Source organism: Megalobrama amblycephala, linkage group LG6 (genome assembly GCF_018812025.1).
Source record: "Megalobrama amblycephala isolate DHTTF-2021 linkage group LG6, ASM1881202v1, whole genome shotgun sequence".
In the NCBI taxonomy this organism is placed as follows: Eukaryota; Metazoa; Chordata; class Actinopteri; order Cypriniformes; family Xenocyprididae; genus Megalobrama; species Megalobrama amblycephala.
The window spans coordinates 22,558,246-22,581,199 of NC_063049.1; the positions used below are offsets into that span (position 1 = coordinate 22,558,246).

A 22,954-nucleotide genomic window follows, 5' to 3' on the forward strand; every position below is an offset into this window, starting at 1 on the left:
AAAAGTACTGGAAAAGGATTTTTGGACACAAGCCCAACCAAATTTACAAGAGCAAAGAATATGTCTCACATCTGAACTGTGTTGATTCAACACATATAGCATATGCTTTATTTACTCTGGCATATAACAGAGTCAAATTTAGCCCATGCAGATTTAGTTGTGTTTATCCATGTCAAAATCAAAAGGATTTTTTTTAGACCTCATATTAAATGCAAGTAGTACCCTAATGTTAACATAATTCATTTTGGCAGAGTGCCTCTCTGCTTTAATTTTCATACGCATTCTGTACAACATGAGGGAATAATATTAATTAATAAGAAAAAGACAATAACAGAAGGACACATTTCACGCTCATATGGTGAGGTCAGCAATGGGAATAAACCACTGCATGGCAGCAAGGAAACTCAGCATCATCTACAGTTATTCTCATGATTCTGGGAAGTACTGTAAAGCAAGCACTGACAAAACCAAGAGAGCTGGCAATGTGGTATGTATCTGAGCAGATGGAGTGAAACGCTGAACTTGTAGCACTGAAACACTGTTCATTCACTCAAGCCCTTTATATGTCTTTTTTTCTCTATAAATCAAAAGCAAACCTAAATATTAAAAACTAGAAGGAAACAGTAAAGTGGATAAGCCGATAAAGTAAATTGTGTCTACATTGTCTTTTTTCCATTTATTCTGATATTGAATGATGTTAGGTTTTGTTTGTTTTGAATATGGAACATAATTCAGAGCAGTTATCCAGATATCACACACAATTCACCATCATTCTGATTCTGAGGAAATAAAGAACAGATGTTCCTCAAGGTTTTGTCCATAAGAAATCAATTACCCTGGCTCTCAGTAAAATTTCATTGCCTCACAAATCCATAGATGTCTCACCCACAACAATGCTAACCTTTAACATTAGCCTCAATAATCAATAGTTTATTTAGTTTGTTAATAAAAGTAAAAGAATATAAATCCTAATGTGACTCTAACTACCTAAATTGAATGACAATGTTCTTAACTGGCCCTTAAAAGTCCCTCCAGTGGTGATGTTCAGAAGACCACCATCATAAACAAATAATTTTTCCTGCAGCCAAACATTTCTCAGTGTCAAGTATAGTTTTCAAAATATTTACAGCTAAACGGCAAGCACAACATCTGTCACGTGTTTTGTCATAGCACAATAAGACTCATGTAACCCACCAGATCTGCTTTTGTTGATGGGAGGGTCACCACAAACGTGAAAGCTCTGGTTTGCTGCACACACACACACACACATACAGAACAAATGTCCACAGGAAGCCCACGAGACTAAACCACCACTGATGGTTCTTATTAGAGAACTACAACAGACCATCCCTGCCTTTAACAGTCAAAGACACATGTTTGAGTGCTTTTTTCTCATAAAGGAATTCCTCTGAAGAGTAAATGTGTTTTTAAAGTGCAATCAAGAAGAGAAATAGAAGAAGAGAAGGTAGAAAAACTGTTAAGATATAGTGATAATGATGAAAACTGACTACCAGTACAGCATAATTGCTTATTCTGTATTATGTATATTTGCTTTAAATAAAATGATTGACAAGCCAGAGGGCCAATCCGCGCACGTCTCTCACAAGGAACGTCATGGCAGTGATTGACAAGCCAGAGGGCCAATCGTTTACGCGATGATCGCGTAAACGATTGGCTGATGTTTTTAAGGCCCTACCTCGTGCACAGATGATGTATATTAATATTATTACTTTCAGTGCACCTAATAAATAGTCTTTTATCAGTTAGTAAAGACAGTTTCAAGTAATATTGCAAAAATGTATAAAACAAAACATCCTCTTTAGCACCTTTAATTCGCTGAATTAAACATGCAACTCAATGAGGTTATTTTATGTAGTGGGATCATCTGACATGTAGCATTTTAATTTATTTAAAGGAGCTACGATAAAAATCAAAGACAGCAGTCATAAAATCTGGCAACTGCTAACATACTCCAAATTGTCAAAAAAGAACAGAAAGTACACATAACACATAAGTAAAAATGTGCAGACATAGGCGATTAAATGCTAACATTACAACTCTAGACTGACTGGACCTTTTCTACTGTGTACACAAGTAACCTTGGCCTTTTCTGTGTGTGTGAGTGGGGGGGAGGTTGCATGTGTGTGTATTGCAAAAGGGAAGTGGAAACTGGGAGAGAGGTGAATGTGTGGGGGCGAGGACTGGGAGAGGTGGGTCAGTCCTGCCTGGATCTGAGCACAGAATGTTGTTCTAATGCCTGAATGTGGAATGCCTTATTCAAACACTGAAGTCAGAGCTGGCTCCTTAAAGGTTTAATATAAAATAGCTGGCTATCCTTCTTCAAACATAATTCTGAGGGACGCATTTGATGTTGTGGACCGATTGAAAGATACATCAAATAAAAAACAAATAATGAGGTCTTTGAATTATAATTTTTTAAAGAGAGGGAGGTAATTAAACATTTTCAAATCAGTTTAGAATGACATGAAAGCATAAAAAGAATCCCAGTAAGTTGAAACATACTCATAACAAATGGCATCTAAAATGACATACAATTGTTAAATTTTTCTCGATAAACAAAGTAGATTAGTTTGTTTGAACTAGGATTTTTACATGCTCTCTGTGAGGTGTCCAATTTAAGCACTGCGTTGTCAAAACAAACTCTGTTCTTTATAACCAAAAACAGGTGCTTTATCTGGTAAAATTCAAGATGGTCTGGACCAAATTATGAATAAACCCAAAACTGTGAACTAACTCAGAGACTGAAAACTGTTTGGAGCAGAGCTGGAATACAGAATAATTACCTATGTTTGTGGTCTGTGGCAGAAAGCAGATTCATAATCAAATAATTAAACACAATAGAACTCCAATAATAATGTGTTTCCTGGGAATCAAACCAATAATTTTATCATTTATAGTACCATACTTAATCAGTTGTGCTACAGAAACATCAAGCACTTTGCTAAGACAATCACATTGATTATATTTTAGTTTTAGGGAGAGCTGTGGTGCAGTGGATTATACATACAGTATGAGAGCTGTGGTTTGAGTCTGACCTGGTACACATATAATATCCTATACATATTCCAATATCCTCTACAATAAAGACATAAAATAATATAATAAACAGAAGAAAGAAAGTCATACAGATTTGGAATGACACAAGTGTGAGTAAATAATGACAGAATTTTCTAAATAAAAGCTAAATATTTGGGTCATGGTTATTATTACAAAAACTAATTAAAAAAAATAATTTAATTTAATTTGCAGTACTAAAATAACTAAAATTAAATAAACCTAAAACTTAATAAAAACTATAGTATATGGACAAATATGAGGAAAACATTGTAAAAAAGAAATGACAAAAACACAAAGCAAAATTATTAAAATAAAGTTTAAAATAAAAATAAAATCTAATTCAAAGTACAGTACAGTCCAAAAAGTTTGGAACCACTAAGATTTTTAATGTTTTTAAAAGAAGTTTTGTCTGCTCACCAAGGCTACAAATATTTTGTACAATTGTACACATTAAATGTTTCTTGAGCAGCAGATCAGCATATTAGAATGATTTCTGAAGGATCATGTGACACTGAAGACTGGAGTAATGATGCTGAAAATTCAGCTTTGCATCACAGGAATAAATTACTTTGTCAAATATATTTAAATAGTACACAGTTATTTTAAATTGTAATAATATTTCACAATATTACTGTTTTTTACTGTATTTTTAATTAAATAAATGTAGCCTTGGTGAGCAGACGAAACGTCTTTTAAAAACATTAAAAATCTTAGTGGTTCCAAACTTTTGGACTGTACTGTATTAAATAAATATATAATAGTTTATCAATTATACTAAAATAATGTTTTGGGTGATCTATCCCTTAATACATAACTTTTACATGTACATTTACACAATAATCTATTCTGGGTCACTGCATGGTCAAGTTCTACACCTGACAAAGAGTGATGACACTCTACTGTAATGTTTGCAAGGTCGAATGTGCACACTGTTGCAAGAGCTCCAGGCACACAAACAGTGAGAAGAAAATTAATGACTTGTCCTGGGTTTAATTTCACATGGAGAACAGATTACACTTCATGCTCTTCCTGTACTGCCTGTTTGACAGAAGTCTGTGCTATAGTGGAACTAACCTGGGAGAGATTATGAGTTTACCTAGACTTTATGGGCTGTCGAGGTAATTTCAAATGGAAGCAGGATGGAACAACAAATGTATGAGATGCCTTCATATGATCTGTGTAAAAAAGAAAGGAACAAGAGTTGAAAATATTAACACAAATCATCATTAACAAGCCAAACAACAACTTATGAAAATCAAATGTGTATATAGTTTCAATTCATTTTATCATAAGTAAATATTTTGCTATGATACAGTGACATTTAAACTTACATTAAACACTTTCTTTTACTTTTTATGGCGTCTTGTCTTTGTGTGGGTAGATTACAGACATTTTTCTTTTAATATACAGGTACTCACGCTGCAGTGAAAGTGTGCCAAAAACTATAATTGGAATGGGTTAATGGCACATTTGATCTGAAGCATTGCTCAGGCCATTTATTTTCATACAAACAAACTAAATAGCTAGTTTTAATGCCATTCTCAGCTATTCAACATGTGCCAACACATTGGTCTATTTCATGGCTCATTCACCAGTAGCTTTTGCTCTTTACTTGGCAGCAGGGCCAATCATATCAAGGCTTTTACTAGCAAACAGTTCCATAAAAATAAAGCTACTGATTCAGTGAGGTCCTTATAGTGTTAAGTATAAAATGCTCCAAACATTATTAAGAGTTAAAATATGTTTCTGTCCTTAAAATTAAATTTGACGACATATATTAGCCTACCTTTCCCTTCTAAGTTTACAATGAAGACTTCACATTTGGAAACAAGAGCAGCTGTGTATTAGATTGAAAGGGGACTGTGAGTTCATGGGTGAGGTTTGAGCAAAAGGCATTAAGCATTCTGTAGAGGTCTGTATCCATATATAAACTTTTTTTATTGTTGGCACATATAGACCTCATGCGCCAGAGAAACAAGCGCGCAGCCATCTTTAGCATTTTGTGTTTGAACTTCCGTTTTAACTCTGTATATTTCTATGGCGTAGCTGTCGAAGAGTAATTAACTGATGGATTTACAAATTGTAGAGTTAAAGAAAGTTATCACGAGCATTGTAATGTTCGAAGCGGATGTCATAACAAATGTCAGTAGACCGGGAAGATTTTAAGACGAGCGGTTAATTCATTAATCCGTAAGATTTTACCTTCAAGCTGTGGAAACTGGAAGACCGAATACACGGAATTTTCCCTCGGAATTGGGCTACTTTAACACTGTGTCCGCGGGTTGTTTTTCATTTCCGCGGGTTGGAGCGACCCCAAATAACATGATATTTAGCCCCTGGAATGCCAATTTTACCAGGGGAACCCCCCAAAGTACTAAAGTACTGTAGAGAGCCCACGCACTATCTGTGTCTGCAGAACTCCTCAAAATGTTCCAAATATTTCTAAAAAAAATTTTTTAAATGGTCATTATTCAGCCTACAAGTTGCACACATACTCTACCCCTTGCATGTTCATTATTAAATATCATGCTATATTAATTTTTTTTAATTTAATATAATTTTAATTTTATTTTATTTTTTCAAGTTTTAGCCTTTTTGCCATTTATCACATTTCCACATATTTCTCCCCAAATTAGGTAAGAAAATGTGCAAAAAGTCTGCAGATTCCATCTGGGCCTAGTAATTAGTAATATAATACTGGCACAAGGATGTAAAGTGTTATAAGTTTAATTGCACATTTCTGAGATTCTGGTCATTTAAAGGGCTTTGTTTATATGATGTTATGATCTTTTGTAGCTGTTTACACAAATGTTTTTTATTACAGACTGATACACTGTATTAAGAGCCACATGTGTCAGGAAGTGAGCATGAAAGGTAATAGAGGATTGTAGGCTAGAAAAAAGCCTTAAGCATGTGCTGCTCACATTGGAGCATCTGTTTAGGGAGTAAAAACCAGTAACAAGTAAGAAAGACGCTGGGGTTATAAGCAGTAGACAATTGCAGTACAAAAAAAAAAAAAGCCAGATGTGGAGCAAGCTTAGTGATCATTCCCAACATTCAGATGTTATCAAATCAGAGGATACTAAAAAATAACATTGCCTATGGAATGGAATGTGTGTACTGTATAGACATACTAGAGGATGTATGTGACCTTGCCCTCTCATAAAAAAAATAACAATAATAATAATAATTGTTTCACCTTTTCAGCATTTCATTAATCTGTGTATAGAGCTCAGAGACATAATGTGACAGCTGCAGAGAAGAATAGTGCACTGGTATATTTTAGCATGTAGCAGGTACAGCCTATTATGGTGATATTCAGTATCACCATATCTTTTATGGTGAGATATACTACCATGATATACCCCCTGGATTCTGCTCAGCAGCTGTTATCCAGTAACCTCATCCAGACCTGGCATGTCTGGGGCCGTTTTAAGGGACAGAGCTAAACATGTGTTGAGTATACATGTCAAAGGAGCCTGCATATTTTTATTTTATTTTTTCATATTACAATACTCCATTGTTGAAGTCCATCTCAGTTGCTGATATTGTTAAAGGGATAGTTCACCCAAAAAATGAAAATTTGATGTTTATCTGGTTACCCCCAGGAAATCCAAGATGTAGGTGACTTTGTTTCTTCAGTAGAACACAAATGATGATTTTTAACTCCAACCGTTGCCGTCTGTCAGTCGTATAATGCATGTCAATGGGTACACAATCTATAGGAGTAAAAAAAAAAAAAACATGCACAGACAAATCCAAATTAAACCCTGCGGCTCGTGACGACACATTGATGTCCTAAGACACGAAACGATCGGTTTGTGCGAGAAACCGAACAATATATCATTTTTTTACCTCTAATACACTACTATGTCCAACTGCCTTGCGCACGGCATCCGGTGCGTGAGGTGTGTACGTGCTCTGGCGTAGTTTAAAGGATTAGTCCACTTTCAAATAAAATTTTCCTGATAATTTACTCACCCCCATGTCATCCAAGATGTTAATGTCTTTCTTTCTTCGGTCGAAAAGAAATTAAGATTTTTGATGAAAACATTCTAGGATTATTATCCTTATAGTGGACTTCAATGGCCTCTCCAAATGGTTGAAGGTCAAAATTATAGTTTCAGTGCAGCTTCAAAGGGCTTTAAACGATACCAGACGAGGAATAAAGGTCTTATCTAGTGAAACGATCAGTCATTTTCTAAAAAAATACAAATGTATATGCTTTATAAATGATCGCCTTGCACGTGCTTCCGCTTTCCATATTCTTCAAAAAGCTCACACTGTATGTTCTACGCCTTCCCTATTCTACTTACGGAAAAAACGTAACTTGCGCCGTTCCGTAAGTTGAATAGGGAAGGCGTTGGACATACCGCATAAGCTTTTTGAGGAATACGGAAAGCGGAAGCACGTGCAAGGCGATCATTTGTGTTTAAAAAGCATATACATTTATTTTTTAGAAAATGACCCATCGTTTTTCTAGATAAGACACTTATTCCTCGTCTGGTATCATTTAAAGCCCTTTGAAGCTGCAGTAAAACTAATTTTGACCGTTTGGAGTCCATTGAAGTCCACTATAAGGAGAATAATACTGGAATGTTTTCATCAAAAACCTTCATTTCTTTTCGACGCACAAACCGATCGTTTCATGTCTTAGGACATCAATGTGTCGTCACGAGCTGCAGGGTTTAATTTTTTTTTTTACCCTTATACATTGTGTTCCCATTGACATGCATTATACGACTGACAAACGGCAACGGTTGGAGTTAAAAATCATAATTTGTGTTCTACTGAAGAAACAAAGTCACCTACATCTTGGATGCCCGGGGGTAAGCAGATAAAGATCAAATTTTCATTTTTGGGTGAACTATCCCTTTAAGTATTTTGACCTGTTAGCCTACAGTTTGATACTTAACATAACATTAAGTCGTATGTTAATAATTAAGACTAATTAAAAAGTTATGTGACTGGTGGTTACTGCAAAAAGAAACATCTGATGATTTATTCAAATGTTGTGATGACAATAATATGCTGTAGGTATTAGTCTGAAGAGGCTCTAGTCTACCTACAAGATTATGAATGTAAAATCTGTATAATGTGAAATATTCTGAAATATGTAGATGATTAAGTGATCCCAATCCTGTAGAGACTTACATTTAAAGCTATTTTATTTCTTCTTAATGAAATATGACCCCATCACAGATTACCAGAGTTACTGCTCTTCATGATATTTTCTGTGGGTTGCCAGTCGTTGAATATCTGTGCAATGTATCAATCCATAAAAACGACCTTGAAAAGGAACAATGATGCAAGAACATTTTAGATTCAACAACTAATGTCAGTCTTGGCAGATACATATGCGTCTTCACGCTATTGTCAGCTTTCGTTGGGCACTATTTTCTTGAAACAATACTTTAAGAAAGCTCTTGAACAGTGACAAAACAAGACGTATTTAGTTTTGGAAACAACATGTTGACCTTATAATATCACATTTGCTATATTTCTAACACAGTTTAAATTTTCCATTATACATATAGCTGCCTTTATTTTTTAAGAATTGTTTACTCGCAAAGGGATCATCATATGTAGGATTTGAAAGCCTGTTTTAAGGTAAAGGTTCACTCTTATTGCAGGAGTAAATCTATGCGCACTGGCACCCCCAGCTGCATGGGTTGGTCCCGTGCGCTCGTCAGAGGATACGGAGGCTGCTGTGCTGTTACTTTTTGACATGTCTGGGAAAGCTTCCAGTGATAAGGAGCCGCACCGAGAGTTTTCCATACTTTTGGAAGTATTTCTGACTTTTTCTCATTTTTCACGACGTGCGCTGTGTTGAAGTGGCGCTTCCCAAGTCTGACTAAGGACCGGAGATTTACTTCATGGAAGATATTTTCAGTTGATTAAAGGAGTATATGCATTTCAATACAGGAACGATGCGATGAGAAAATGTGGCGCTGGGCAGCAGTAAATGCCCCTTTGCTTTGAATCAGCCATACCACGCGCTGAGTGTTCAAATGTTTCCTAAACGCACGTACAGGTAAACAAAGGTCGATCTAAAGTTTGTCTTTATTAAGAATATATACATATATATTTGTTTGTTAAGCATCTAAAGATGGTTTTAAAGAACTTTTGCACTGTTTTGCGCTGAGCATCAGAATTATAAACACTTAAAAATAAATCGGATCTTATGACGCTTTACTGGATTGTATATCTCTACTGACTTAAGTGTTTCTGAAGTTTTCAAACATGAAGAGTAGGTACATGCTTGGTTTTGGTGTTTTGTGTCTGTTGACATGGGCTGTTTACGTGTCAGAGAGCAGCCCGACCGATAAACAAGCAAAACTCAGACTGCTGTCCATAAAACGAGCAAGACAAAACCAATCACGGCAGAGTCAGATCATCAAAACACGTTCTTCTTCATGGATCAATGATAAACGCCAGCAGATGCAGGGAGATGAAGGTATAAACGTTACCAGGAACGTCCGAGCCAGAAAGATCTTGGCACAAAGGAGACCAGCACAGGGTGGGACTATGATTCCAATCCAGCAAGATGATGGAACACCTGGAGCCAGGGCCAGAGTATCCCGCATGCCAAGCAGTGCCGGTTCTCCAAACTTATTGGCGTCATTTGCAGGGAAAAATCGCCTACTGGTTATTTCCGCACCTCATGACTCTGATGGTTACTACAGATTGATGATGAGTCTTCTCAAACCAGAGGTTTACTGCGAGTTGGCCGAGCGGCATGTGCACCAGATTGTCATGTTTCACCAGGAAGGGGAGTTGGGTGGGAAAATCAGACGCATTACTAATGAAGGCAAAGTGATGGAAGAGCCATTGGATACGACTCTAATTCCCAGGCTAATGAACTTTCTTAAATTAGAGAAAGGAAAGTTTGGGATGGTCCTTCTTAAGAAGACGCTTCAGGTAGAGGAGCGCTACCCATACCCTGTCAGACTGGAAGCGATGTATGAAGTTATCGACCAGTCGCCCATGCGCAAAATGGAGAAAGTCAGGCAGAAAGGCTTTGTGCAGAAGTGTAGAGGGGCTGGGGTGGAGGGTCAGGTGGTCGAGGGTGTCCCCAGCATTGACTCCCAAGTGGACCCGCCAACAGAAAGGAGAAAAGAGTTCCGGAAACCCATCCGAAGACCGACTACAACAACTACTCCAACAAGACCAACGACCACTACCACCACTACCAAAGCGACTACCACCACCACCACCACACGTCCCCCAACAACAACAACTCAATCCACCACCACAACAACGCGGGCCACCACCACTCTAAGGACGACTAGAGCTCATACTACCCCACAATGGATCCCAGCTCACAAGACCACCCCCGAGCCTTACTATTACAACCGAAGGGACAGGTACCAGACAACCTCACCCACCACACTTCCCGTCTACACCAAGGCTGACACAGCAAAATACAGAGACAACCGCACTGATAAAAAAGAATACAACCACAGACACACCAACATTATACCTACTCAACACAAACCACCTAAAGTTAAGCCTACTAAGAAAAAGAATGGCGATAAGGAAATTAGCAATGATTACGAGGAGAAATATGATGTAGGCAAGCCCACCAACGGCTATCCTGAAGAGAAGGAGGAAGAGATTGTGCCCACCAAGAAAGGCAAGGGCAAGACAGATAAAAAGAAGAAAAAGTCGGACAAGTTGTCCAAGAAAGACAAGGCGGAGAGGAGGGGAAAGGATGGAAAGGGCGGTAGAAAAAATGGAAAGAAAGTTTCAAAGATCCATGAGAAAGAGGAGTATCAGAAACCAACAAAGAGACCACCGCTTCCGCCGCCACCTAAAGGAAGTCTGGCAACCTTTTTAGACTATTTTGAAAGCAGAAGGAGACTAATTGTGAGTAGCTTTCTAAGTAGTCTGATTTAGAAATGTGGATTTCTTTATTATAATATTATTTACTGGTCTTCTGTTTTAAACTCTATACTTCAGTTGATCACCTCTCCAACAGAAGAGAACACCATGTATGTTCAGCAGAGGGATGAATATTTGGAGCATGTGTGTGAGATGGCAATCAGGAAGGTCTCCATCATCACCATCTTTGGGACACTTACAAACAGCACCATGAAGATAGATCATTACCAACTTGGTAAGCTACTTTTACAGGTTTTTTTTTAATTGATTACATATTATTCAAACCACCAACCATCATTTAAGTTAACATAACTCTTAGAAAATAGGAGAATGTTTTCATCGCTGTATGTGTTTTTCCTGTTATCTTTTTCTATTGTTTTCCTTTCCTCAATCTTTAACAGTCACTGTTGAGAATCCATGACATGTGTTGACATATGGACATTTAAACACAGGTTATGTAAGTTCCGGTCAAAGCATTCCATCCATTCCCGCTGAGCTAAACAGATCTCAGGCCACCCATCATAAAATCCTGCACATTCATAAAAAAGAACAACTGTTTCCTGTTCTTTGAGAGCTTTACTAGTTGTGACATGGAGCTATGAATGATTAGACCGAAGATGGATATGATAAACACAAGCCATTTTCTTCTGCTGGAGATTAAGAGCATTTGTATGGCAAACAAAAAGTGCCTTTTATCCAACAGTTGGCACTCACTTGTAAGTTAGGGAAGCAGTTTTCCAGATTATGACCTCATATGACACAAAACCTCACAGCAAAGGAACTTGAAGTTTGGTCTGGGAATGGAGTGAATGGTGCTTGTTCAAGTGTCACGGAATGCTGCTAGATGAATCAGATGGAAGAGTGGGAGCAGGGAGCAGAGTCTGCCATGGCACGTTATTTTCTCTAGTTCATTATCCAAGACATGGGAAAATGTCTGTTTCCTTTGTAGCTGATATTCTGACTGGAGAGTTTTAGCTCAGCAACTCAGTTTTTGGCAGACAAGCCAGTTTTGTAGGATGTGTGGATAAAGCATACATTACTCTACTCTTACAGTTTCTTCATTGTACCTATTTGATGCACTGCTCCAAAAGCAGGGAAGCCTATGGCTTGATTTGTTGTTGGAGTAATTCCAAAGGCTCACTCACTCAGAAATGATGAGTTAATTAACACCAGAGTTTTATCTGAAAATTTGCTTTGAATGCTACCTGTTGTCATTGAGGATTGAATTGAGAAAACCATTTAAATTCCCACTGGATTCCTGTATTTGATGCAGGATGCAGAATTGCAATTTGAATTTGAATGTAAGTAGATTTGAAATGAATTGAAATTCAAAGAAATTCATATAATCTTTTTTAAAAAGCCTAGATTTAAAAATAGTTTAAAACGCTTTGAGGTTTTGAAGGTTTATAGATAGATCTTTCTTCTCTTGTCCAATTTCAATTCCAGTTCAACTTCTTTTGGTTTATGGCCAATTCAAAATCCAGTTCATCGATGGACAACAAGCCAATTCTCCAAACCCAAATTTTGCGCTACCCTGGTTGTCACTGTTATTTGATGATAATTCTCTGGACGTCACACTATTCTACAAGCGTTAAGACGAAATGCTGTGAAAGGGTTTAACGACGACATCATCATCAGCTGGACTGCGTCTGAATGAGTCACGGCTTCGACTTTTGTTCCATATACTCATCAGTCTGGTCTGCGTCACATGGTTGTGTATGAGGGGTCACTATCACTGCCACAGGATGGACAAATAGAAGCAAAGCAGGTGCTCATAAACATCTCCCTCTTAAAGGCAGCTGAGTGAACACAAGGCTCTCTGTGAAGGCGTATATCAGTCTGGCACGTTCTGAGAATTTATAGCCTGCCAGCTCACTGTGACTGGTTCCAGTGCAGCATCAGAGGTACTAGAAAGGAAACATGACTGACTGTATGATCAGCGGTTCCTGAACCACAATTAAAGGTCCTGTGCTGTGGCTATGGTAGGCATATATAATTAGGAGCGCTGCTGAGGCTAAATCTAATCTTTCATTTTCCGTTTGTAATGCCTATGATATAACTATGCAGAAAGAGGGTTTCATTTTATCATTATTATTTGAAAATTATAGTTATTTATATCCAGATTTCTAGTTGTTGTTTATCTAGTGTCAGTGAGTACCTCCTTATTATTTATTTTTGTCCTGAGAGACAAATAAAAAGCTTATTTAATGAAAACCAAATGTTTATAGGAAAAAAAAAAAAATAGCATTTTGCCTCCACTTTGATTCGTTTTTTATTGTAGTTCACCTCCCATGCTGAAAGTGGAGTGCCTTAAACCATCTGTTTTGTTGTCCACCAGAAATCAGAGTGAGAAATTCTTTGGATTTTGTGGAAAGGAAAACAAATACTTTGGGTTGGCCGCATCCTCCGGTGTTGTCTCACGCACCCGCAGAGTTTCCACAAACTAAAGAGGGTCTTTCACACGAGTTGCTCTGTTTTTATCTGTCTCTTTTAGAGCAAAAGAAGCCATGTTCCTAGAATAAACATACAGAGCTGCCATCCCTACGGCCCTGCAGCACTTCATTAAAAGACTGCATGTCTGGTGATTTTCCATTTAGACAAACAACAGAACAGCATTGGGCTACTCATATGTTCAGAGGGCCTCAGTGTCCCGAGTTCTACCCGCACTGACCCCACCGGAGGGGTCGCCCTACGTACTGTATGTTATGAAAGACACGCATGTCTCTTTGAACTGCAGTCATAACAAAACTAGCAGACTGTGGAGCCATCTGTAATCTTCTGTATTAATCTCTCTGGTTGGTTGATCAGTCTGTGGGATTTTGTTTGGTGTCTTTGCAGAGAATGACAAGCCCATGAAAGGTCTGAGACAAGAGGATTTGGAGAACCAGGATCTCATCACAGAGCTGAGGAAAGAGTACGGAATGACCTACAGCGATTTCTACATGGTCCTCACAGATCTGGACATGAAAGCGAAGGTAAAAGACACGTAAATTGGCACACATTGCCTTTTCACAGCTTTAAAGCTCTCTTCTTCCACAGTACTTTTCAGCGGTATGTGAGGTGTGCCAGCGCAAAGCTGAGTTCTGTTTGCGGACAGCTGGAATAAACAAAGAAGCCACTGTGCAGTCAGGAGGTGGACAGAAAGTAAAATTTATTGAAAATCCTCAGAGACGCTCGCAAATACTGATTTAATTCTGGGCATGTAGAGCTTAGATTGAATTGTGAGAGCTGAATGTTGACAAAACTGACTATTTTAAATCATAAACTGCCCACAAATAAACATGGATCATCATGGTTCTTGTAAATGAGTTTTACTCTTATGTTTTAGTGAACATGTTTAACATCCAAAGTAATTCAATTCAGTGTCATTATGCCTTCATGAGCTGAATTTGATGTAATAGTCAATATAAAGCTAATAAAATAATGTAGCGTTTAAACTAAATGTTACATAATAAAATAAGATCATATACATATTAGTGTAATAATAAATATGAAATGATATTAAAAAAGAATAAAATAATAATAAAATTAAATAATGTAGTTTAATTAATACACAATAATAAAATATGTGTCTCTATGTAACTTCCACAGAAGAAATGTGATATTGGACGTTGCGTTTTGCATTGCATTCTTGCTTGAACAGCATATTTGTTGTGGTTTGCAGAAAAATGTCAAGAATTCTTCACAGATCTGTCAATTTGACACGTAATTTTAGGTTAGGCATTCTTGGCTGCTCAGAACCTATTGAGAAAATCCCCTTACTAGTAAAGGTATTCGGTTTCTAACCCTCTATGAGGCTGTATATTTGACTGTATAAGTTGTATATCTCTTTTTATTATTTCCAGCAATACTATGAAGTGCCAATTGCAATGAAGGCTGTTTTTGACCACATCGACACGTTTTCCTCGCGCATCAGAGAGATGGAACAACAGAAACGTGATGGGGTGACGTGTAAAAAAGAAGACAAGCCAAGATCATTGGAGAACTTCCTTTCCAGGTAAAGCTCTTTCCATTGAAATTTTGCTGTGCTGGAGCAGGGGCTCACAGGGGATCACCAAAAGAATGAAATCTGTGCTTTTATACCATCCTAAGTTGTCTTTAATTCATAGCAGTTCTCACACATATTTGTACATCATTTATTAACAAAAATGTGTTTAGGCAGAATAGAGAATGTGCTCTTTGTGTCCAGATGGTGTAGTTACAAAATCTACCATGCAGTTAAAGGGTTAGTTCACCCAAAAATGAAAATTCTGTCATTAATTACTCACCCTCATGTCGTTCCACACCCGTAAGACCTTCGTTCATCTTCAGAATACAAATTAAGATATTTTTGATAAAATCCGATGGCTCAGTGAGGCCTGCATCGCCAGCAATAACACTCCCTTTTTCAATAGCCAGAAAGCTACTAAAAACATATTTAAAACTGTTCATGTGACTACAGTGGTTTAACTTTAATATTATAAAGCGACAAGAATACTTTTTGTGCGCCAAAAATAACAAAACAGCAACTTTATTCAACAATATCTTATGTTGGGCGATTTCAAAACACTGCTTGTCTTTTGGTTGTGGAACTACATGAGAGTGAGTAATAAATGACATAATTTTCATTTTTGGGTGAACTAACTCTTTAACCAGACCATGCTAACCAGCAAAACCTTTTTCGTTTTATAGAATCAGTTTTTTGCTTTAACTTATTTATCTGTTAGGTAAGATCTAAAATGTTCAATATATTGTTGCGTTTAATCTATCAAGTAGATCTCTCTATCAAAAAAAAAAAAAAAAAAAAATTACAAATCATTACCATCATTTTTATTATAGTATAAAATATCTGATTTTAATACATTCCTTAATAGTAATCCATCTAATGATTTTTGTCTATGATCGCATAGGTTCCGCTGGAGACGGCGATTGTTTGTCATATCTGCACCAAATGATGAGGAATGGGCTTATCAGCAACAACTCTATGCACTGACCAGTCAGGCGTGCAACCTGGGTAAGTATGATAGTCACCAAACTATAGGATGTCATTGAAGGAGAATTCGATAAAATGACCAGATCACATTGTTGCACATAAATATTGCATTATTGCAGAGGTTGTTATTCTTCAGAGACTCTTACTACAGACTGACCTTTTTACCCGCAGGGTTTGCATATGTTTCCTTCTCATGTCTCAAGTTTGCCAAGATAATATCTCACATTGATTTCTCTTGTCACTCAGCGAAGATTGAAACCAGATCATTGTAACTGTAGTTCAGACCAAGCCAGTTCTAACTCCACTGAATTATGGATTTGGAATTTTTCTTGGTATTATTCCCAAGAACAATGTGTATTCCTGATGATACTTACAGTCAAAAATGTTTCCCACAAAATAATTTTGACACAACAGCAGTGAATGTTTCTTCCATTTTGTATCTTGTCCCAGAAATCTTGACAAGCATATAACTCATGTAATTAGCTAAGCATTTATTCATCATTGCAGCAAGCTCTTGAGTGCCTCCTTTTTATATTATATAGCTTTGCATATTAGACTTATATTTAAAAATATATATTTATTAGTAGTTGTTTGCTAGCCAGTTTCATACCTGTTGGTCTAAGTGTTGACCATAGCTAGTGACCACACCTGGACAGCTAATAGTGAGCTGTAGCCTCATGTTCTTAGTCCAGAAGAAGCCAATTCCTCATGAAATGCTGGTGGAAATCATACATTTACAACTGTTCCTAGTTATAAATAAACTAGTGAATAATAGCAATTAAGAAAATTGTTAACAACTTACATTTAAAAGAACAACTGCTTCAAATTTCACATGGGATGTATGACTGTATAATTTATGTGGTAGAACAAAATGTGAAAGTGTCTTGAAATAATGTTAACCACATGCCTTATTTTACTCATAAAATTTAAATTGCTATTCAAAAAAAAACAAAAAAACAACAACATTGAAAATACTAAAGGGAACCCATGGACGATTAGTTTCCAAATTGACGTCACAACTTAACGCAGCTCTGTAAAAAACAAATTATTATGTGACAGAATGCAACCAGGAAAAGTTTTTAGAACAATTACAATGATGTTTGACTAGACATGAAAAAAAAAGACTGGCTTTCTCTTCCATTTAAACTGACATCAGTTACCACAGTGAATGTGAATTTGGCAGTCAATTCAAACATACATGACTTGAGTAATAGCTCTGTTTATTAATTCATCACCCACATATTCCATTAACAACAATCTGTAAGCCACAAACACGCCCCTTAAACAGCCTAAATGTCAGCAGGGGAACATTTGAAGACTCAGGGGGGAGTTTAGTCTGTTACACTTTAACCTAAATATTCCTTTTGTGTTGGTGGATTTGCAGGTCTTCGCCATGTATCAATACTGAAGCTGGTGGGGACAGAGCTGATAGACATGGGAGGAGTGTTAGAGCTTTACCCCATCAATGGTAAGACTACTGCCGACGAAACACTAGTAAAAAAAAGATACACTTTCGCCTACACTCTTAAAAAATAAAGGTTCTTTATTGGCATCATTTGTTCCATAATGAACTTATCCACTGCACAAAAGCTTATTTTTTGTGGAAAAAGGTTCTTGAGATTATTAAAATGTTCTTTACATTAAGAAAAAGGGTTCTTTTAACCTTAACTCCTTAAAGGATATTTGGGGAACCCAAAATTGAACTTCTACCTTCTTTTGGAACCTTTATTTTTTTAAGAGTGTAGTGAGACTTTTACCAGTAAAATCTAGACATTGTGGTGCGAGAATCTCTAATAAACATGTATATAATCATTTGTAGCAATGGTTTAAAAAGCAGTTTAAAATATCAGCTGACTTATATATATATATATAGTGGTCACCTTACTTATATAAAGCATATTTTGAACTTGTAGTTAAATTCTTTTGGTCTAAATGAAAATATGAAAGCATACTTGTAGCTCTCACAGCAGCCAGGTGTTTAGTAAGTGTGTTAAGGGTTAATCAGCACATTACATGAGTGCGGTGGTGTTGTGTTGACATTGGCTGCTTTTTTGTCAGTCAAAAGCAGCCAGTAGCCTCTGGTTTCAGGCCCCCTCCCTGAATGAGTCAGCCTCTCCAGCTCCAGCCAGGCTCAGAAATGACCAAACAGTTCCCATAGGAATAATATTTTGCCGGACAGAATTGAAAGAGGGCTCAGGTGTTTAAATATTTTCCATCATTGTTGAAACTACAGACAGCTTTGCCTCCATTGACACCCAGGCCCCTGTGCATCAACAGTCTGTCTGATACATTACGATCAAAAAGTTACAAAACGCTGACACTGAAGTCTTCATAGGCAGGCAGGTCCCATATATAAGATGAAAACAATGTCAATATATGAGGAAACATGTTGGTTTTATAAAAATAAATCTGGTTTTTCAATGTGAAAATGTTTTGTCAAAAAAAAATTTATTACTATATTAAAAAGCTCTTCATTTAGAGACGGTCATTGTTATTTAGTTTTGAAAATGGAAAAGTTGGTAAACCAATAGATCTTATTTATTTATTAAAGCAGAACTAAGTAACTTTTTTTACCTTCATAAATAGTTTTCTAAGTCCTTACGATGGTTAATTGACTTGTAGTGGTGTGTTTGAGGCAAGCACTAACCCCCTCTGGCACGTCTACGCCAGAAAACAGCACTTGCAAGTTGAGCTTCGCTGACCCGACACAATCTCGCCTCATGTTCACTTTCACGCGAGAGTGAAAAATGCTTTACGGTAATTCAAAAACAATGTATATATTATGACTTTATAAGACAATTTCGAAAATTACCCACCTCCTCTTTCTTGTACTGTATTTGCAAAACTACTGCGCTGGTGAGCGTTGTAGTCGTTGTAGTCCAGAGCTGCACTTGGAGTATTTACAACAGTGTGATTGACTGAAGGAAACTGTAGGGGGAGCTTAGCAAATCTTACCGAGTTCTGCTTTAATTTATTTATTTATTTTATCATTTTAAAAGGTTACTAAACATCCAAGAAATTATATTTTTTCCAATTCAGTACCACTGCAGTAACCACCACTGATTTTGGAGGACCATCCACCTCATTATTTACAATCAACTTTTGTCCTTTGTGCCAAGAATATTTTTTTGTATATAAAAAAAAATGATATTTTTCAGCTTATTTTTAATGTAAGAGCGTGCTTGGCCATTTTAAATTTGAATTTGCAAGGCTATCGGTGTCAGCAGCTTCCAGTTATTATTTAGCTGTGCAAAAACAGTTCATTGTGCTGCTGGGTGTTGTAAACTGGTATTTGTTTTCAAATTATTTTAATTTATTAACATACTAATAAACATAATAGTTTGTAGAGCAATTGTTTTACCGTTTACTGCACTTTTTTAAGCATGTCACACATCAGACGTGAAGCTCCAAGCTGAGCTGTGGCTAATTAATTGGTCTCGCACAAACACAGAAAATAGTCTTTCTTTCCAAGAAAACTGAATTTAAAACAGAAACAAATTAGGTTAAATATTTTAAGAGGGTTACCAACAGGTATTTTTAGGGTTAGGGGTTGGTTAGGACAATAATATCAATTACATGTATACAATTAAACAACTAAATCATTCCTGAAAAATAATAAAATAAATACAGAATTGAATAGAAAGTGTTAATACAAACAAAAAACAAAAACAAAACTAGGGTCCTAGAACTGCAACCTCCAGTATTGCAGGAATGCCCTACTCTTGAAATCGTGTTCAGTTTAGATTGCATTCCGGTTTAAATCGTGTCCTGGGGGTTCAAAACTTTTTGAATTTGAAGATCAAGGAATATTGTACTTAATTTGTCTTCTTGCAAACATTTAAGTGTCTTCTGTTGCTTCCGAAGAGCAGTACTAAATGAAAAAATTATATTTAAACAAAATAAGAAAAATTTGGACATCTTTATCCTGTTCAAAAGTTTTCACCCCCCGGCTCTTAATGCATCATGTTTCCTTCTGGAGCATCAGTGAATGTTTGAACCTTTTTTAATAGTTGTGTTTGAGTCCCTCAATTGTTCTCATTGTGAAAAGATGAATCTGAAAATCATACAGTCACTGCTGGAAAGGGTTCAAATATGCAAAAGATGCTGGAAATTTGAAGAATTTTCGGCACCTGGAGGATTTTTCTGAAGAATATTGGGCAGTTTAACTGCTCAGGACAAACAAGGGACTCATGAACAACCATCACAAAACTAAAAAAACAGTTGTAGATCATCCAGGTAACCAAACACAGTATTAAGAATCAATGGGTTCACAAACTTTCAAGCAGCACTGTATACATATATATATATATATATATATATATATATATATATATATATATATGTAATAGTATATATATATATATATATATATATATATATATATATATATATATATATATATATATATATATATATATATATATATATATTAGTTGTTATCAGTTATATTGTGTATTACCCATCAAACTGCAGTGATAAATGCACTTTGGCTGATTTGCCTCTAAAAACAAACCTTTAAAAAATAAAATCGGTAACACTTTATTTTACAGTGCTGTAGTTACATGTTACTACATGTACTTACTATAGTAATAAAAGTAAATTATGCATAATTACAAGTAACTAACCCTAAACCAAACCCTAACCCTAACTGTAGTAAGTACATGTAGTTAACTAATAGTACCCAGTACTTATTTGAGAAATTACAATGTAACTACGGCACTGTAAAATAAAGTGTAGCCATAAAATCATTTTGCATTACACACTTAACTCAAATCTATCAAATATTGTGATGTTCAGTGTTCTATATTTATGACTGTTAAGTCATTAGTGGTGCACAAATGGCAGAGTTTCCTATATATCCACCATGCTGCACACCTGTTTCTGACACCCACGATACGTTTATGTTCCAGGTAGTGCAACGGTGGAGCGTGAGGGGATATCTGCCAGTCTAGTGAGGGACATTAGAAACTATTTCCAGATCAGCCCTGAATACTTCTCCATGCTGCTGGTGGGAAAAGACGGAAATGTCAAGTCCTGGTACCCGTCTCCCATGTGGTCCATGGCCATCATATACGACTTGATCGACTCCATGCAGCTCCGCAGGCAGGAAATGGCCATCCAGCAGTCTCTAGGCATGCGCTGCCCAGAAGATGAATACGGAGGCTACGGTTACCACCACGGCTATCATGAGGGTTACCAGGATGGCTATCATCAGGGTTACGGATATTAGGGTTCACAATCATAAGACAGTGTCATGGTAAGAGATAACTGAAAACTTCCTTTTATTAACTGGTTTTACAATTATCATATACGGCTGTTCGTGTTTAAAGATGCATCTTCTCTGCTATACATCTGTCCCTTAATGTTGGTATATATAATTTTACATCTATGGACAATCTTTTGTAGATAAAAGACGTTGACGGAACATTTGTATTTATTGGATGTCTTCACTATACGAAGTGATCGTTTTTAAAGGTCACAACCTGCTTTTTCTTGTTGAGCTATGTATTGTTACTCTATTTTTTTTTTAAAGAGCACTGTCACTGTATGTCTTATTTATAAACGTATAAATTGTGCTTTAATTTCAATAAAAATATATTATATTGATATCATGCCTTTGGTCATAATATGTTCCATACATTGCAGGCCATTGTGCAAACTCTATTTTTAGCTAAACTGATGTACAATACAGTTGGGAATAATAAGTGCTTATGATTGAATTTTTCCCCTTATTTTATGAAGGCACTGTATTGATACAGCCTAAACATGACTAGTTCACTTTCAAATTAAAATTTTCCTGATAATTTACTCACCCCTATGTCATCCAAGATGTTCATGTCTTTCTTTCTTCAGTCGAAAAGAAATGAAGATTTTTGATGAAAACATTCCAGGATTATTCTCCTTATAGTGGACTTCAATGGACTCCACTGTTGAAGATCAAAATGACAATTTCAGTGCAGCTTCAAAGGGCTTTAAACAATACCACACGAGGAATAAGAGTCTTATCTAGTGAAACGATCGTTCATTTTCCCAAAAAAAAAAAATTAAAATGTATATGCTTTAGAAACACAAATGATCGCCTTGCAAGGAACTGGCGCCAGAGTCATTCCATAAGTAGAATAGGGAAGACGTAGGACATACAGTGTAAGCTTTTTGAAGAATACGGAAGTGAGGTCTGGTGGAAACACTTGCAAGGCAATAATTTGTGTTTTTTTTCGAAAATGACCGTTCGTTTCGCTAGATAAGACCTTTATTCCTCGTCTGGAATCGTTTAAAGCCCTTTGAAGCTGCAATGAAACTGTAATTTTGACCTTCAACTGTTTTGACTTTTTATCTCACAATTCTGTTTTTTTTCTTCACAATTTTAAGTTTGCATCTCACAATTCGTAAAAAAAAAATTCTCAGAATTGCGAGATTTAAACTCACAATTGCGTTTTATAAAGACAGAATTGGGAGATGTAATGTAAACTCACAATTGCAAGTTATAAAGTCAGAATTGCATGACAACTTGAAATTCAGACTTTTTTTCTCTCAATTGCAAGTTTATCTCACAATTCTGCTATACTTCTCGCAATTCTGACTTTTTTCTGGAAAATTGAGACTTTATATCTCACAATTCTGACTTTATAACTCACAATTGCAACATTATAAAATCAATTCTAAGAAAAAAGTCAGAATTGTCAGATAAAAACTCAATTACCTTGTTTTTGTGTTAGCCTACATACTTATTAGTATTCCAAAGTATTCTAAAGTATTTGGATTAAGTTACAAAATTCGGGTAATCTAACAAAATACATTACAAAATACTTTTTAAAGCATGTATTTTGTAATCTGTAGTGAAATACATTTTAAAAGTAACCTACCCAGCCCTGCATAGGGGTGAGTAAATTATCAGATAATTTTAATTTGAAAGTGGACAAATCCTTTAAGCACTATGTTTGACTTGTTCTTTGCTTTATTTCCCTCTGCTGGTCAGTAATATGTTGGCAGTTGCCATAAAATGTCAGTATTGAGACAATG

General features: G+C 36.3%; 1 protein-coding gene across 1 annotated transcript; it reads left to right on the top strand.

Annotated features, from left to right (window-relative positions):
- Positions 1-8,742: 8,742 nt before the first annotated feature.
- On the top strand, positions 8,743-21,543 carry ccdc80 (coiled-coil domain containing 80). Its single transcript, XM_048193400.1, has 7 exons — positions 8,743-10,947; positions 11,041-11,197; positions 13,801-13,937; positions 14,808-14,959; positions 15,852-15,955; positions 17,319-17,402; positions 20,845-21,543. The coding sequence occupies exons 1-7, from the start codon at positions 9,322-9,324 to the stop codon at positions 21,162-21,164; spliced, it is 2,580 nt and encodes an 859-aa protein (XP_048049357.1). The 5' UTR covers positions 8,743-9,321; the 3' UTR covers positions 21,165-21,543.
- Positions 21,544-22,954: the final 1,411 nt, after the last annotated feature.